Here is a 17,713-nt window from a genome sequence, read left to right on the forward strand (position 1 = left end):
AATTATAATTTTCAATTCATCACTTATTTTGAATTTCTTATTTCTTTATTGCTGGAATTCTTGCATTACCTGGATACTCAAATGCACTTTGAATTTCAAGAGGTTATTGCTTCTTTGTCTCAACTCCGGTTGCATCTCTTCCAGTCATCTTATGATGCTTTTGAGTTGTCTGCTTGAGCAGCTGCTTGCTCTGTGGCTATGCGTTGTCTTGCCTGGCTTCGTACCATTGACATGGACCCTAATCTTCAAGACCGCTTAGCTAACATTCCTTGTGAGGGCAATGACCTCTTTGATGAATCTATTGAGGCAGCCACCAAGAAATTGTCTGAACATGAAAAATATTTTGCTTCGATTGTCAGACCTAAGCCAAAGCCAGCTCCTGCCAAGCCTGCACGCCCTGCTCTTATATATCAACGGCGTTATGCTCCGAAGCTGGCTCCGTACACTCGCCCTCTTCTTAAGAAACAGCAACCTCAGAAGCAGCAAAAACCCCAACCTTCTGCTGCACCTAAGACTTCTCAGTCTTTTTGACTGTTTAAAACAGAGCATAACCTCCACCGTTCTGACTCTATCTTTTTTGGCTGTTTTCGAATATGAAGACGTCCAAATGTAAAATGCACAAAAACAAGCTACTGGGATGTCCAAGCAGCCAGCATTCTTAGAAAACTGACCACAGACAGCTGAGCACAGCAGAGGGGCACATAGGGGATACTGCAGTGAATGTCACATTAGGAAGTCCCATGTACACATCACTATAACCTGCTTATATAGTATTGTGAGCCCTCCAAAACCCACCCAAAACTTACTGTACCCACCTGTACACCACAACAATAGCCTCTATGCTCTTAAAATCTTTATGTAGGGAAAGTAGGTTTTGGATGGGTTTTGGAGAGCTCACTATACAATATAAGCAAATTATAGTGACTTGTACTTGGAACTTTTTATGTGACATTCACTGCATTGCAGTAACCCTAAGAGTGCCCCCTGCTCTACTCTGTTCTCAGTTGTCTGTGTGGCTATCTGAAGCTGAAATATACTGTTTATTTCACATCTTTGGATTGTGGGAGGATGTTGGTGACCACTGGGGAAATAAGGGGGGGCCATGCCTTAATCCCTCCAGTGGTCATCTGGTCAGTTTGGGCATCTTTTTGACCCTTATTCATTTTTAAATGGCGCCCTGGAATTTTTATTAAAAATTTGATTATCCCTACAGAATGGTCAAGTCCTAAGCCCGCCCAAAACTTTCCTCTATCATGTCCCATTAAGATTTAGACGCACTGAAAACAAAATGACAAGAAAGACATCTAGAAAGTTAGACGTGGACATTTTGACTAGTAAGACATCCAAGTGCCCGTTTATGCTGTGTTTTGGAGTTCTATCTTTTTTTGAAAATGAGCCCCATAGTTTCTCTTTATTGACAAGCATTGAATCAGAGACAGCAGGTACGGCACACAGGTGGCAGAAAGGGAAACTCCCATTTTTGTAATGCTGCCATCAAGATTGGGAAGCAATGGCCCCAGCAAACAGGTGAGAGGAGGGGAAGGGTCATGGTTGGGCTGGGGAGGCTTAGTATCCTCAATCTTCTTATACAGGACAGCTATGTTTACACATGGGTTTTAATAATTTAACGTATTCTTAAAAAAAAAAAAAAAGCACCTACTTTCCAGATAGATGCTCCTTTATAGAATTACCCTCCAAATGTCAGGAAAGCCATGTTGCTATTCCTTGATTTTTCTTCCTATTGCTTTTGTAATTGGAGTTTTTAGAATACACACTGTAATGGCTTTGTGCAGTAGACTGGTTTTCGCCCAAGAATCTTACAATTAGAAAAATGAAAAATAAGGATTTAACCTCTCACCTTCTTGCCTTGTTCAAAAAGAAAGGGTCTGTGCTTAATCCGCTCCTCCATCTCCTGCAGTTCTGCTCTGTATTCAGCCATGCGCTCTCGGTCTTGCTTCCTGGATGCAAGAGAGAATAAACCTTTATACCCTGGAGGACCATCTCAGCATCACCCATCCTTAGACCATAAGAACATAAGAATTGCCGCTGCTGGGTCAGACCAGTGGTCCATCATGCCTAGTAGTCCACTCACACGGCAGCCCCCAGGTCAAAGACCAGTGCTCTAAATGAGTCCAGCCTCACCTGCGTACGTTCCAGTTTAGGAAGGTGTGGTACTAATTACAACATAGGTACCTGCCAACACGACAATCATGTTTAGTAAAATGTGATCTTAAAGAGATTAGATACATTGCAACACTGGAGTCTGCTAGTCCCTAGACTTGGTGTATTGTAAAGGGTGATTAAGAGCTGTGATACATACTCGTAATACCTCTCAAGAAACAGGAGATACTACCTCCACAAATGTGAAAGCAGAAAACAAACAACTAAGGTGACTACTCGATGTTCAATTTCCTTTATTGTTTGAAATGACTCGACACTATCGTGTTTTGGCCACAAAGGGCCTGCCTCAGGAGTCTGTGTTCTGATGATGAGGGAGGGAGATGGCATCTCTCCTGCTGCTGGGGTGTGTGTGCATGTCAGAGTGTGTGCTGCTTGGTAGCGGGAGAGAGTGAGTATCTCTCCTGTTGCCGAGGGGGTGTTGGGAGGTGGGGGGTGTTGCTTGGCAGCGAGAGAGAGTAGACATATCTCCTGCTGCTGGGAGCATGTGTTGCTTGGTGGTAGGAAAGAGTGGGCATCTCTCCCACTGCCAAGGGGGTGTTGGGGGTGTGTGTTAATTGGCAGAGGGAGAAAGTGGGCATCACTCTGCCAGGGGACGTGTGTTGCTTTGTGGTGGGAGAGATTGGGATCTCTCCTGCTGCCGAGGGGGTGTTGGGGGGGTTGCTTGGCAGCGGGAGAGAGTGGACGTATCTCTCACTGCCGGGGGTGTGTTGCTTGGTGGTGGGAGAGAGTTGGCATCTCTCTCACTGCCAGGGGGGCGTGTGTTGCTTGGTAGTGGGAGAGAGTGGACATCTCTCCCACTGCCGGGGGTGTGTTGCTTGGTGGTGGGAGAGAGTTGGCATCTCTCTCACTGCCAGGGGGGTGTGTGTTGCTTGGTAGTGGGAGAGAGTGGACATCTCTTCTGCTACCGGGGGGGGGGGGTGTATGTGTTGCTTGGCAATAGGAGTGGGCATCTCTCCCACTGCCGAGGGGGTGTGTTGCTTGATTTCAGTGTCTCAATATGTTCTTGTTTTTTTTAGGGGGGGGTTGCGTTTATTCTGCGCATCTGCCCATCGCTATCACCAGCGATGGGCACATGCAAATTTAGCGAATCTTCGATACTTTCTGCCAATCTTATTTGCATGAGTGTTTGTTGGAGAATGACTCGCTTTTTTAAAATCGCTACTATAATGGCTGCGACAGCAGCCGTCGGTTTTTAACGCAAATTTTTGAGAATCTAGCCCAGAGGCCCTATATTTCTGTGCTTCTCAATAATTAGCCTGTACAGGCATCTATGCTGTTTTTAGTGCCTGAGGCTTGTTGTGGCACCTGCATCTAGGCATGCTGGGAAGATCAGAAGTCCCTCTCACTCTACCTGATCTGAGGAGAAAGAGAAAGGTATAGAAACAGACAGGGCTGACCAATAGCTTTCAATGTGTCTAAGTGCCAAAATATCACTCCATATTGAGGCAGTTACCCCAGCTGTTTAGTTCCCTGTTAAACATAGCAGGCCATAATATTTTTACACGAGTATATTGGAGACTAATAGCTAGATTGTGAGATCTATTATGCTCACTGATGTAACTTTTGTCTTTGAAACTGGTGTGTGAGTACAGTTTTATTAGCCATTAACTTTCTCTGGAAGAGAATTAAGTTACTCAAGCAGACTCATTCTGTATGGACAGAATTCTGATCTAGCTTAATTAATACAAGTGGCTTGTTGATTATTTAATTTTTTATCGATTAGTAAATGAATTTTTGGATTAAGGATTTGGAATCTTTCACAGATGGAGAGAGAGACCTTGGGGTGATTGTGTTTGAGGATCTAAAGGCATCTAAAAAGAGTGATAAGACAGTGGCTGCTGCCAGAAAGATGCTAGGCTGTATAGAAAGAGGAGTAACCAGCAGAAGAAGGGAGGTGTTGATGCCCCTGTATAGGTCGTTGATGAGGCCGCACTTGGAGTATTGTGTTCAGTTTTGGAGGCTATATTTGGCGAAGGATTTTAAAAGACGTGAAGTGGTCCAGAGAAAGGCAACGAAAATGGTAAGTGGTTTGAACAAAAAGAAGTAGGAGAAGAGACTGGAAGACCTAAATATGTTGGAATGTCTGTGGGGCTAGTCCATTACAATGCTGACCCCTTCTATATTCAAATGGTCTGGATTTGGACTTTTTGAACTTGGACATTTCTGTGGTCAAAGATGGTGAACAAAGCTAGTCATCCTAAGATTGGACATCCTGGCAGCAAAGACGTCTAAAGTAGATAATTAAAAAAAAAAATTGGATGTCTAGCAGTTTAAAAAATGGACATTTCCCCAACCTGACTTTTGGAAGTCTTGCAGGAAATTACCAAGGTCTTGTGGGAACTGGCCATCTGTGAGTAAAGTTTGTATCCATTGTAGGAGCAGAGTGCGGAATAGCGTACTGGAGGTTTTCAATAGGTATGGGGGGCAGTGGTTAAGGTTACAGGCTGCGTGACTGTATTTGTTATATAGTTTGTTAAGGTCTGACCATTGTATAGGTGAGAAGTGGGACCAGGTTCTGTCTGCTGCTACTGACAGAACCTGGTCCCACTTCTCACCTATACAATGGTCAGACCTCAACAAACTATATAACAAATATGATATTGTAAATAAGATTATATTGTGTGTATATGAAAAATGAATGAAAGAAATGGCATTTACAATTAGTACTATTATTATGGGGGGTGGAGTCTGGGGCTGAGCTTGGGCGGGTCTGGGGTGGGGGATCTAGGGTGGAGATTTCGGTCCCCCCAAACACAGAAAGCATTTTGCTGCCTGTGTCTTAGAGGGAACACTGGTTAGGGACAGTTGCCCCTTTTTTCAGCTGGGAGCAGAGGGAAGCAGAAAGAATGTCCAAATCTACAAGTTCTGAGTTACATACATATCCGACTTAAGAACAGCTTTAAAAACATACCGTAATTCGTTCTTAAACTGGGGACTGCCTGTAGTGTAATTCCAAGTGAGATCAGTCTGTCTGTGAAGCTAGAAGCAATGTTAACAGCAGTGTGTGCCATATAGGGAATTTATGAACAGCCCCATCTTTGCTATCTTGGCAACATGCATTGAAACAATTTCAGCACAGCCAAGATACATCAGTGCTCAGAACTTAAAAAAAAAAAAAGGTTGATTTCTGACAGTTTGATAGCATATGATGGCAAGTAATGAGAGTGTAGTAAATGAACTAGCAGAACAACTAAAGGATGTCATGCACAGTAGATACAGTACGTACTTCTGTGATTGCAGAAAAGTTGATCAGGCCATACAGATTCTACAGATTGACTGAGAAGGCTATGCAGAATTACCGTCTATAGCAGAATTAGCACAAAATTGACAAGCTCACAGAGAAAGTGTTTGCATTTCTGCAAATCTCAGGATTCATATACAGCAGTTACAAGCTAGTTTTGCATAGGGTTGCCAGATTTCCTCTTTGAAAAAAGAGGATGCCTGGCCTCACCCCATTCTGCCCCCAGCCCTGCCCTCACACGAACTTCCCCGAGGCCCGAAGTTATAATGCCCCTGTACAGAACCATGGTGAGACCTCATCTTGAATATTGTGTTCAATTCTGGAGACCACATTATCAAAAAGATGTGCGGAGAATCGAGTCGGTTCAGCGAATGACCACCAGGATGGTCTCGGGACTCAAGAACCTCCCATATGAGGAAAGACTGAATAGACTACAACTATACTCGCTCGAGGAACGTAGAGAGAGGGGGGACATGATTGAGACTTTTAAATATATCACGGGCCGCATCGAGGTGGAAGACGATATATTCTTTCTTAAAGGACCTTCAACCACAAGAGGTCATCCGCTGAAAATCAAAGGTGGGCAATTTCATGGCGACGCCAGGAAGTATTTCTTCACCGAAAGGGTGGTCGATCATTGGAATGAACTTCCATTGCAGGTGATTAACGCCAGCAACGTGCTCGATTTCAAAAAGAAATGGGATATGTATGTGGGATCTCTAGCCGGGTGAAGTCTGGGGGTGGGTCATTAAGGTGGGCAGACTTGATGGGCTACAGCCCTTTTCTGCCGTCATATTCTATGTTTCTATGTTTCTATGAGCTCAAAGGCTGCATTTGGAAGCCTTCACGCATGCGATGGATGTCTACGCAATGAAGTCATACGCATGCGCACGTGCGTATTATGTCATCCCGGTTATGGCCGTGCATGCGCAAATGCTTCCAGCTGCAGCCTCCGAGCTCAGGATTTTCAAAACCCAGACACACTACCCTTGTTTTGGAAATCCCTCTAAAAAGAGGACAAGTCCGGGTTTACCCGGATGTATGTAATCCTAGTTTTTCAGAATACCAATTTATATCAGAAAGCTATTTCAAGTTATTCATATGAACCAACACAAAGGATAGTTTACATGAGCAAAGTGGCTCTAAAATCTGAGAAACTAAGGACTAGATTCACGAACCCTCCAATCCGTTTCCGTTTGCATGCAGGCCAACAAATTCACTGAAGACGATCATTGGCACGGCCCCAGCCAACTACACAGATCGCTAAAGCCCTAACAGTAGTGACAGGAGAAACAGACTCAGGCAGATATTGTGTGTGTTTTACACATGAAAAAATCTATCATCCTTTAGGAATTTTATTATTTTACTGTTCCCCCAATTTCTTGGCAACAATCATCGGACTTGCTAATGGATATAATATCACAGCCAGCGGCGGACAGGTAAGGAGCACGGAGGTCAGGAGCAAGCTTTCCATGCTCCTGCCTGGCCCCACGCTGCTTTCTGAATGGCTGCCGTCAGTTCTTGTGAGTCCCGCGAGAACTGACGACAGCCATTCAGGAAGCGGTGTGGGCCCAGGCAGGAGCACGGAAAGCTCGCTCCTGACCTGTGCGCTGCTGGCCACAAAATAGGACAACAGCCGTCTAGCGAGGGAGGGATACATGCTGGACCACCAGGATGTTTTGAAAAGGTACGACGGTGGGAGTGCGGCATGGGGGGGGGGTGTTTTAAAAAGGTACAACGAGGGGTGGGGGGGGGGGAGCAACATATTTTTAAAAAGTTTTTTGCTCTATAAGACCCTGCCCTGGCCTACCACTAAACCACCAGAGGGGGGTACAGGGCAGGGCGGTGGGAATTTTTTTTTTTTCTTGGGGTTTTCTCCTCTACAGGTGGGTGCGTCTTATGGTCGGCTCATCTTATAGAATGAAAAATACGGTAAGTTGGAGACTGAAGATAAAGGAATACAACCAGGAATTAAATAAAATGAGAAGAATTTACTTTGGAAATAAAATAAATAATTCAAAAGATCAATCTAAGGCTCTATTAAAATTGTAGAAATCCTTGACAAGTAAGGTAAATGCTGTTATGTCTAGCAACAACTTAAGACCTACAGTGGATAATTTGGCAAAGTTCTTTAATGATAAAATTACAATTATTCGCTCATTTGCACATTCTACACCTGATTATGATCTATTCTACACTGATGAAATCTCAAATGATATTCCAACTGATAGAACTTGGTATTCTTTTAGCCCTGTAGATGTTTGCCAACTGGAAAAACTGAGCAATAAACTTGGACTGAAAAACTACATATTAGACCCATTTCCCTCTTACATTTTCCACACCATTTCTTCTCTGGCTTTGTTATGGTTAACAACTGTGTATTCAAAAAAGGTTATTTTTCTAATAAAAGAGGTCATATTGTGTTGACTCCTTTACTGAAAGGGTCTGATTTAGATCCTTTGATTGTATCTCATTATCACCCAATTGCGAATATACCATTACTGACAAAAATGGTTGAATCAATTGTATCAAAACAGTTTTCTGATTACTTAGAAAAATTTTCTATACTTCTTCCTTTTCAGCATGGTTTTTGCCCTAATTTTAGTACAGATGATTTCTCTGGTCTCTAAAATTCAAAGTTTATCTCAGAACCAATATGCTGTACTCTTACAATTCGATCTTTCAGCAGCCTTTGAAGTAGTCAACCATGATATCCTACTTTATCTGCTATCAAGTATTGGGCTGGGTCAAAATATGTTAAATTGGTTTAGAGGATTTCTAACTATGCGATCCTATCAAGTTCATGCTGAAGGTAATTCATTGTTTGTTTGGAGCTCACAAGACTTGAATCAATCTTCATCTATGCGGATGACATTTTTATATTGTTGGAGGTTGACCTGTCAGGTTCTTTAATTTCATTGTTTTTAAAAAAAGTAAAGCAATTTTATATGTAATTCTATGAGGGATTGGTAACCAATGTGCACTGTTTAGCAAGGGGGTAACGTTATCAAAATTCTTCTTGTTCGTTATAATTTTTATGACAGTGTTTTGTATTAATTGTAGACGTCGGATGTCTTTTTGACAGACATCTATATATAAGGAATTACAATAGTCGAGCTTGGAAATAATAAGGGAGTGAATTAGAATGTTGAGAGACTGAGGGTCAAGAATGTTTGCTAAGGATCTGATCATTCTGAGCTTGAAAAAACAGTTAACAACTGCACTAATCTGAAGGCGATAGGACAGTTTACTGTTGATCATTACACCAAGGATTTTAACTGAACTGATGGAGTTTATTGGTGTGCCATTGATAGTAATAGGAGATGTTAAGTGAATATTTTCTTTCCATGGAAAGAGAAGACAGTTGGTTTTGGAGGTACTTAATGAGAGCATATTATCACAGAGCCATTGGCTGATCTTATCTATATCCTTATGCCCCGCCTGTCCAGCATCTTCCTTCTGCGTTCTTATTCTCACCCATCTATCCATGTTCTCTCTGTGTCCTTATACTCTCCCATGTCTAGCATTATCCCTGTGTCCTTATACCACCCCCATGCAGATGCATCATTCCCCTTTTTGTCCCTGTTCCTATGCTCCCATCTATGCCCACCATCTTCCCTCTTTTTGTATATCTCCTTGTGTCCAGCTTCTCTCCTCTTACTCCCTTACACCAATGTGTCTCTCACATTCTCTTTACTCCCTCCCTCCACTATGTTCAATATTTTACTCACTCTTCCTTCAGCTTTTCTCTTTCCCTTTCCTTCTTTCTCTTCCTCCCAGCAGGTCCTGCACCTCTCCTCCTTCCCTCTATCCCCCTTCCCATGGGTCCACCACCTCTCTCCTCTCCCAGGTGTGGATCTAGCACCTCTCCCTTCCTTCCTGCTCCACTCCACCCACCACATGGGCCTAGCAGCTGTTTCCTTTTCCCCCAATCCCCTGACTAGATCCAGCAACTGTCTCCATTCCCTTCAGCTCCAGCTGGTCCACGTCCAGCAGCCCAAGCAACTCCCTCCCCCATTTGTGGGTGCAGCAGCAGCCTCCCCCCTTGTGAATCCAGCCCCCTCCCTATCGCCGGTCCAACAGCCTCCTCAAACCTCGCACTCTCCCTCCCGATGGTGGATGGCAAAACCCTCCAAAACTGTGAGTGCGACTCCTGGGTCAGCTCTTTCGTGCTTCCAGGGGCGGGCATACCAGCCTGTTGGAATGGAAGCTTGCTGCACGCAGGGCTGCTCAGACCGGAACCTTCTTGCCACTGAGTCCATCCTTCTGGGGTTGGGAGGAATTATTGATAATGATATTTTAGTTAACCTGGTTTCATTTTATATTATTTACTTGGTTCTTATGTTATTACTATATGCAAAATAATGTAATTATTGAAGGATAGTTCTGTTACCTATATAGATATTAGTGTTATGACTGAATGCAATAATATACTGTTCTTTTATTTATATAACACTGTTCTTGTTTAAAAATCAATAAAGAATTGCTAAAAAAAAAAAAAAAAAAAAAAGAGAATATTTAGAGGCTCATTTTCTTTCTTTTTTAAAAATATCTTTATTCATTTTAAAGCCAAAAATAAGTGCAACATATTTTACAGACATTTTACACTTTAACAACACTTAACTTCTATCAAATTATATTTATGATAAATACATATATTATCCCCCCATTTATACATATCCAACAATTACACTCTAATTAAAAGTATCTCCCACCCACCCTGGACGTGTCTGATCAAAGGGCAAAATCAACAATCACTCCTTACAGAATCCATAAATTTCTTATAATGTCCAGTTGTATGGTCATCATACGCTCCATTTAAAAATGTGGCATACAGATTCCCACCAGAAAGTATAATTTAACCGATCCATAAGTTGTATGGCAACCCCTGTCATAATACAGAGAAGTTTATTATTATGGGAAGATATTTGGCTATTGGCACCTCATTAACATGCCAAATAGCATGGCATCGTACGTCAATGCCACTGGATTTTCCAATAATTTATTCACTTAATCCTAAATGGATCTCCAAAATTTAAGTATCAATGGACAATAGAACAGTAAATGATCCAATGTCCCTACCCCGAGATGACAGTGCCAGCATCTATTAGACTTAGAACTATCCAAAAAGTTCTATGTACAAAAGAAAACCATGTTTGTCTCAAAGATGCAGACGCCGTACATCTCATCCTCCAAGTCCAAATTCGTGGCCATTGAGACGCAGAAATTTGCTGCTTTATCTCAATGCTCCAAATGTCACGAAGACCAGTCATTGGTTTCTTATTCAAAAATTTAGATATTAATTTATACCACTGAGCGGCCTGATGTCCCAGGAAATCTGTCTGGAAGCATAAGACCGGCAAGCTATACTGATTTTATAGATTTTGCCAGTCATGGAACCCCTTCTGAATGGCTTGCTTCAACTGCAACCACTTATAATTTTGAGAGTTTGAAATACCAAAAGATTGTTGCAGTCGTGAAAAATCAAGCATTTTCCCATTTGAAATAATATCATCTAGTGTACGTATGCCCGCAAGAGGCTCATTTTCAAAGCACTTAAAAACTCAAATTGCCATAGATTTCTATGGTACTTTCTATATCTAAGGGGCAGATCCTTAGGCCCCTCCCTGGTGCATCTGGGGAGGGGACTAAGGCTCTGATTGGCCCAGATGCCTAAGGCCTTTCCTATGGGAGAGGCCTTAAACAACCTGGACCAATCAGAGCCTCAGGCCCCTCTCCAGTGCATCCCAAGCCTGCTGGCTGGAGGGAGTAGGTATCTCTCCGGCCAGCCATTGTAAATAAGGTAAGGGGGAGGGGCAGGAGTTGTCAGAAGCAAGAGGAGTGTTGGGTGGGCTACGTGGCAGTAGGAGGGAGTGGGCATCTTTCCCGCTGCCAGGGGAGTGTCGGGGGAGGGGGGCGGTATCAAGTGGGGGGTCATTTGACTTCGCTGGTGGGAAGGAGTGGGCATCTCTCCCACTGCTGGGAAGGGAGGTATGGGGGGGTGCATTGCTTGTTGGCGAGAGAGTGGGCATCTCTCGTGCTGCCGGGGTGGGGGGGTGTCAAGTGGGTGTTGCTTTGCGGCAGGAGCGAGTGGGCATCTCTCCCACTGCCAGGAGTGGTGTATGCCTGCACAGAACAGCTATAGTGTCTCACAGTGCTGCACACAGCACTTGTAGGGGCACTGTTTCTTCAGCATAAGAAAACTTAACAAAACTGTACTTTCAAAAGGTAAGATTCACCTGGTCAAGTTCTGTCTTTCGCAGTCCCCTTTCCAGTTTGGTTATTTGTTTTTTAAAGTACACTTTCAAAATCTTCTGGATTCTTTCTCCAACGGCTTCACAGTCAAGCAACAGCATTCACCATTGCTGTACACTGCTCACCAGCGCGTGCCTGCACTGGGAGGAGAGTTGTGAGTTTATGTGATGGAACACTTTAATCATTAAGCCCACAATCCCATCACAATGTAACACAAACTCCCCAACTTCCTTGGAGCTATGCTAAGAATCTTTGTTGCACAGAACAAGAAGAAACAACACCCTCAAACAGCTTCTCATAGTCTTTTCAACAAACAACTTTGGGGACTGCCAAGAAATCCAAGAAAAAATAAAATGTTTCTTTCAAGCAAACAGCAGCAAAGGCAAAACTGCACTCATATCACAAAAAGTAGCTGATAGGTTTTCACTTTCCTTAGTTGATGTCCATGGGTTGACTCCATTGGCTCTGAGTTCTGGAACTCTTCTCCAGCAGTCTCAGCTCCATGGGCTCAGGCAGCTCTGTTTTAGGATTAGGGATAGAGACTTGTATACTGTTTTTGTAGTTTTACAACCATACTCAAAAGTGGTTTACATACAGTTACTTCAAGCATTTTCCCTATCTGTCACAGTGGGCTCACAGTCCTGGAGCAGTGGAGGATTAAGTGACTTGCCCAGGGTCATAAGGAGCAGTGTGGGGTTTGAGCCCACAACCTCAGGGTGCTGAAGTTGTAGCTTTGACTACTGCATCACACTCTCCTCCCGTGGCTCTCAGCCCTGAGAGGTACTTGCCCTGTTCCTGGTTCTCCTCTCCCCCTCTAGCCAATCTGTCTTTGCATTTGAGAGCTGGCTGTCACACCCCAAACTTCCAGGTAAACAGAAAGTTTTCTGAGCTCTCCTTCCTCCCCCCCCCCCCCCACTGGTGGTTGGTAGAATAGCTCTTAGAGAGCCGCGTGCAACTGTTTGGGAGAAAGCCTGCTTTCCTACTCCCTCTAATGGGTTTGGGTGAAATGACCTCAGTTTGGGAAAAGTATGCTTCTCTCTGTGAGGATTGATTTACTTCTGCTCACATAACTCTCCTGGCTCAGGGTTCCTGATAGCAGGCATAGGCAGTCATTAATCTCCACCACCTCATTTGCATGAACGTTTTAAGGAGACCCAGCGGAGGCACTTCTTATGTTCTTATGTCGCAGTCTTCCTGAGCCTACTGTCACCCATTTATTCCTGGGCTGTGTTTTTTCTTTGAGGTAGAGGTAGAGGTAGAGGCAGAGGTGGTATGTTGGTATGATTTTGTGGAGTGATGTAAGCTGCTTTAATTGTATTCAATTATTGTCTAAGTTTGCAGAGCTCCTCCTTAATACTAGCAAGTTGAAAACAGATGGGACAAGCCTTAAGCTTCCAAATAGTGTGTCTTGAAATTAAAGCACCACAGTGATTGCATAGAAAAAAGGACATCTTGATTGTTGTGAAGTGAATTGATTTGTCAGACTCATCGTTCTATAATTTCCTGGATCACCCTTTTTAAAATTTGGCGTCACATTGGCCACCCTCCAGTCTTCTGATACTATGCTGGATTTTAAAGAAAAATTACAAATTACCAACAATAGCTCTGCAAGTTCATTTTTCAATTCTATCAGCACTCTGGGATGTATACCATCTGGTCCAGACGATTTGCTACTTTTCAATTTGCCAGATTGGCCCATTATATCATCCAGTGTTACAGAGATTTGTATAAGTTTCTCTGATTCATCAGAATTGAATACTATTTCTGGCACCAGTAACTACCCCACATCTTCCTCAGTGAAGACCGAAGCAAAGAATTCATTTAATCTCTCTGCTATGTCCTTGTCTTCCCTGAGAGCTCCTGTTATCCTTCGGTCATCTAGCGGTCCAACTGATTTTTTTTCCTGTTTCTAATATCCCTAAAAAAGATTTTACTGTTTTTGACTCTCTTTGCCTTCTTTAACAGTGCCTTGCTTTTGACTTGCCATTCCTTAAGCTGTTTTCTATTATTTTCAGTCAGATCCTTCTTCCACTTTCTGAAGGATTTTCTTTTAGCTCTTCCCAGCTTCTTGCTTTTAATATACTTAAAAAAGATTTTACTGTGATTTTTATGCTTCCAGCGCAATCTTCTTTTTGAGGTCTCTCTTTGCCTACCTTATTAGCGCCTTGCATTTGACTTGACATTCCTTGTGCTGTTTACAATTATTTTCAGTCGGATCCTTCTTCCACTTTCTGCTGTTTGGTCTTCCTTTCTCTTTTTTTAATACATGGAATATATCTAATCTAGGCTTCCAGGATGGTATTTTTGAATAACATCCACGCCTGATGTATATTTTTGACCTTTACAGCTTCACCTCTAAGTTTCTTTTTTACCATTCTCCTCATGTTATCATAGTCACCTTTTTTAAAGTTAAGTGCTACTTAAAGATCTCAATCTGTATACTTTGGAGGAAAGGCGGGAGAGGGGAGATATGATAGAAACGTTTAAATACTTACATAATATAAATGTGCAGGAGTCAAGTCTTTCATTTGAAAGGAAACTCTGCAATGAGAGGGTATAGGATAAAGTTAAGAGGTGATAGGCTCCAGAGTAATCTGAGGAAATACTTTTTTACAGAAAGGGTGGTAGATGCGTGGAACAGTCTCCTGGAAGAGGTGGTGGAAACAGAGACTGTGTCTGAATTCAAGAGGGTCTGGGATAGGCACATGGGATCTCTCAGAGAGAGAGAAAGAGATAATGGTTACTGCAGATGAGCAGACTAGATGGGCCATTTGGCCTTTATTTGCCATTATGTTTCTATGTTTCACAATGCTGGATTTCAGTTCCTCTGTTTGAACTTCAATCTAAGTTGATACTGCATCTGTACATCTCTCCAGCTAGAGCACACCAAGTGATGCTGCATCTGGATTCTTGTTCCAAATGTCATTGGACGAATGCAACCTTGGGCCACATGTTTTATACTTGCCCAAAGACCCTGCATTTTTGGAAGTACCTACATACTCATATCTCTACTCTATGGAAAACTAAATGCACTCCACATCCCAGACTTCTTTTCTCATTCTCTTTATTGACGCACCTGATCCCTGCCACCTGCGGAGTTTTATGCAGCATGCTCTCTTGCATGCCTAGAAACTGATACTGCTCCACTGGCTAGATTCTGTTGCCCCCCCCCCCCTCCAATTTCTGAATGGCATACACCGATGCTTCACCAATTACAGATAGAACGCATGGACATTATTGATATGGACTCTGTCAAGGGCCTCCAGCTTCAAACGATCTGGAAGCACTTTTGGTCTTCTTTAACAGCTTATGTTTGTAGTAATGTTCTGAATATCTAATTGTGTGATCTTCCTTATTCTTGGGTGTGGTTGCATTTTGCTGGCCTACATTGAACACGTCTGCCGCAGGCCTAGGGAGACCCATATGGCTATCTAGGTTGGCCTAAGGCTACTTCCTGGCCAAGACACACCGAAACCTAGCCTTAGGCAAGCTTAGGCGGGCTTGCACTCCTCCCTAGGCTCCCGGAGGTGCCTCCAATGTAGGTGGCCTGCCTTGGGAGGTTGTTTTTTAGAAAACGTGCATCCCAAGTGGCTGGTTATAGAATGCCGTTTATAAAATTTGGCCCTTTGTACGAAGTAACACACTAATTGTGGAGCATATGGTGTTTTTTCTATAGGAACATTAATTATATGTTTGGTATTACTTAGTTCCTTTACTAATTTAAATAAATTTTTAGTGCCACGTACATCTGTTACTATAAACTTAGAATATTAATCCTTTCATGTTTTAGTCAATTTTCTTTTGTATAGGGAGATATTTTTCCTCCACATTATTCTTAACTCTTCAGTTTGTTTCCTCCATCTCTTTTCTAATTTCCTCCATTCTCATTTTAGGGTAATTAATTCCGTTGAGAACCATTTAACACTATTGTATTGTTATCTCTCCTGCCCTGATTTTGTTGAAGGGGGGTTGCCGTTCTCCGGGGCAGGAGAGATTGGGCATCTCTCCTGCCACGATGGCGATCGGCCACCAACCTCCCGAACCACGGCACTTCGGGGTGAGGATCGCGATCCTCACCCCAAAGTGCCACGGTTCAGGGGGTGGCTGTCACAGCAGGGGAGATGAGCCATCTCTCCTGTCGCAATGGTTGTGGTGAGGGTGGGCAGGTTGCCAGGGCCACTGAGCTCATTGCGGCACATATACCTATTTTTACTTGGTCTAAGTCAAAATGTATAAGTGCCGACTAGGCAACCTGCCTAAACTTTTGGTTATACCTGCTGTACGCCTATGTCTAGGTCGGCCTACCTCCCGCCTTTCCCCTCCTCTAAAAACGCCTCTTTTCACTCTATGTGTTTAGAGGCAGGGGAAAGGCCTAAGCTGGTTTTAGATACGTCTATAACCAGCTTTGGTTATGGGTACTTGGACGATCAGGCTTTTAGATCAGTACCCATTTAGGCCACTTTTTAGACGTTTTTTAAAAATTATTATTATGAGCCCCATAATAAATAATACCATAATTTTCCATTCATTTTTTTGGAGGGATAATGGAAATAAAGTTAGGCTGTGGATAATAGAATATCCTGAACTAGATGATGCACAAACAATTTTGAAGTAATTTAGAGATTAAATATTCTGTGGTGCTAGAATGAGATTATAACTTCAATCTCCTGAGAAATAATATGACTAGCTCTCTTAAAAAAAAAATGAAAATCCAGATAATATAAAACATAAAAAACAAACTGCAGTCTCAATGATTCCAATTCCAAGATGATAGTTGGTAGTTTCTTAGATTACATCCAGGGACAAAAAGTATAAGATATTAAGAAAAATAACCAGCAATTCTCCCATTAGACCAGAGCCAGTTTGAATGTCGTAACAATGAAGCCTTTAGATAAGAAATTAATTTCATGGCATGCTATTCACTGGTAATGATGATCCAAATGAAATTTAAATCATTACAAAATAACTGACACAAAATATAAATCAATAAATATTATTTACAGTATGAAGTAACAAATGATTTAGCCTGTTTGGGTTGGATCATAATCTCCTCAACATCATAGACTGTGGTCCACAAGGCAATTAGTAGGAGGTAGTAACTGTCCATTGAGCGATCATGCTCTGCTACAGTGGGATCATCCTTTGCGTGAGTTGCGGTCCTCTAACAAAATTTCTTTGGAAGTTCTGTCATTGGCTGTGGTGTGACTTCTGAGTAACTGGAAATCAATGCTTTCTGTTCAGGGTCCACTGCTTTGGAATGCTCTTCCTTTATTTTTGCACCAAACTAATATGCTTCTACATTTTAGAAAAGGGGTGAAGACATTGCTGTATGAGTGTTTTTTGGGTGCAAGTTTTGAGAATGTCTGAATTTTTATTTTTATGTTCTGCTTGTAATGCTGATTTGTGTTTGGTTTTTTAATTTTATTTATACTTTTATAAATATAGATAAACCAGTATATATAAGGAAAAAGAAACAAAAATAAATGAAACTCAATATGAGATTATCGATCTCTCAAATAAAGCCCACAGTCTAGGAGAGACAATTCACATTATCATGGGATCTGATATATAACAAGAATAAAGAAAAAAATCATTAGTGTAGTGTTAAATCTTCTACATTATTCATTAGGACCTATGTCACTGTGGAGGCACTGGAAGGTATTACTCCCTTTCCTTCTAGAAAAACCGTAACTGAGAGGGGTCGAAAAAAATATATGAATGTTGATCTAAAAGGATCAAACATTTGCAAGGATATCTAAGCTGAAATTTAGCCCCCAAAGAAAGTACGGATTGTCTCAATTGTAGGAACCCTCTCATTCTGGTCTGAGTTAACTTTGAAACATCTGGGAACACGGAGATCTTAGAATCCATAAAGGTCACTTCTTTAAGCCTAAAAAACAGCCAAAGAAGTGCCTCTTTGTCTTGTTGAAAGACAAATGTTACCAGAAGTGCAGAGTATGATGTAACTTGGCTACGGAACTTTATGTGAAGAAAATAAATAAAAACAAGAGAAAAAGGAAACCAACATGGTTCTCC

At 42.3% G+C, this 17,713-nt stretch overlaps 1 protein-coding gene and 1 long non-coding RNA gene across 5 annotated transcripts in view; one reads left to right on the forward strand and one right to left on the reverse strand.

Annotated features, from left to right (window-relative positions):
- The window catches only part of TSGA10IP (testis specific 10 interacting protein), a 76,767-nt gene that overhangs the window by 15,080 nt on the left and 43,974 nt on the right, over positions 1–17,713 (reverse strand). For 2 of the 3 annotated variants that reach the window (XM_033955134.1, XM_033955133.1), the window contains exon 6: positions 1,859–1,958. In XM_033955134.1, the coding sequence (XP_033811025.1) occupies positions 1,859–1,958 (100 nt within the window). Of the gene's footprint in view, positions 1–1,858; positions 1,959–16,448; positions 16,973–17,713 lie in introns of those variants that run through there. The other variant, XM_033955135.1, reaches the window with a different exon arrangement.
- Positions 6,177–17,713, forward strand: part of LOC117365139 — a 32,247-nt gene continuing 20,710 nt past the window's right edge. The window contains exon 1 of one of the 2 annotated variants that reach the window (XR_004540361.1): positions 6,177–7,109. This is a non-coding gene — a long non-coding RNA (uncharacterized LOC117365139). The remainder of the gene's footprint in view (positions 7,110–17,713) is intronic. The other variant, XR_004540360.1, reaches the window with a different exon arrangement.

This window comes from Geotrypetes seraphini, chromosome 8, assembly GCF_902459505.1.
Source record: "Geotrypetes seraphini chromosome 8, aGeoSer1.1, whole genome shotgun sequence".
Classification (NCBI taxonomy): Eukaryota; Metazoa; Chordata; class Amphibia; order Gymnophiona; family Dermophiidae; genus Geotrypetes; species Geotrypetes seraphini.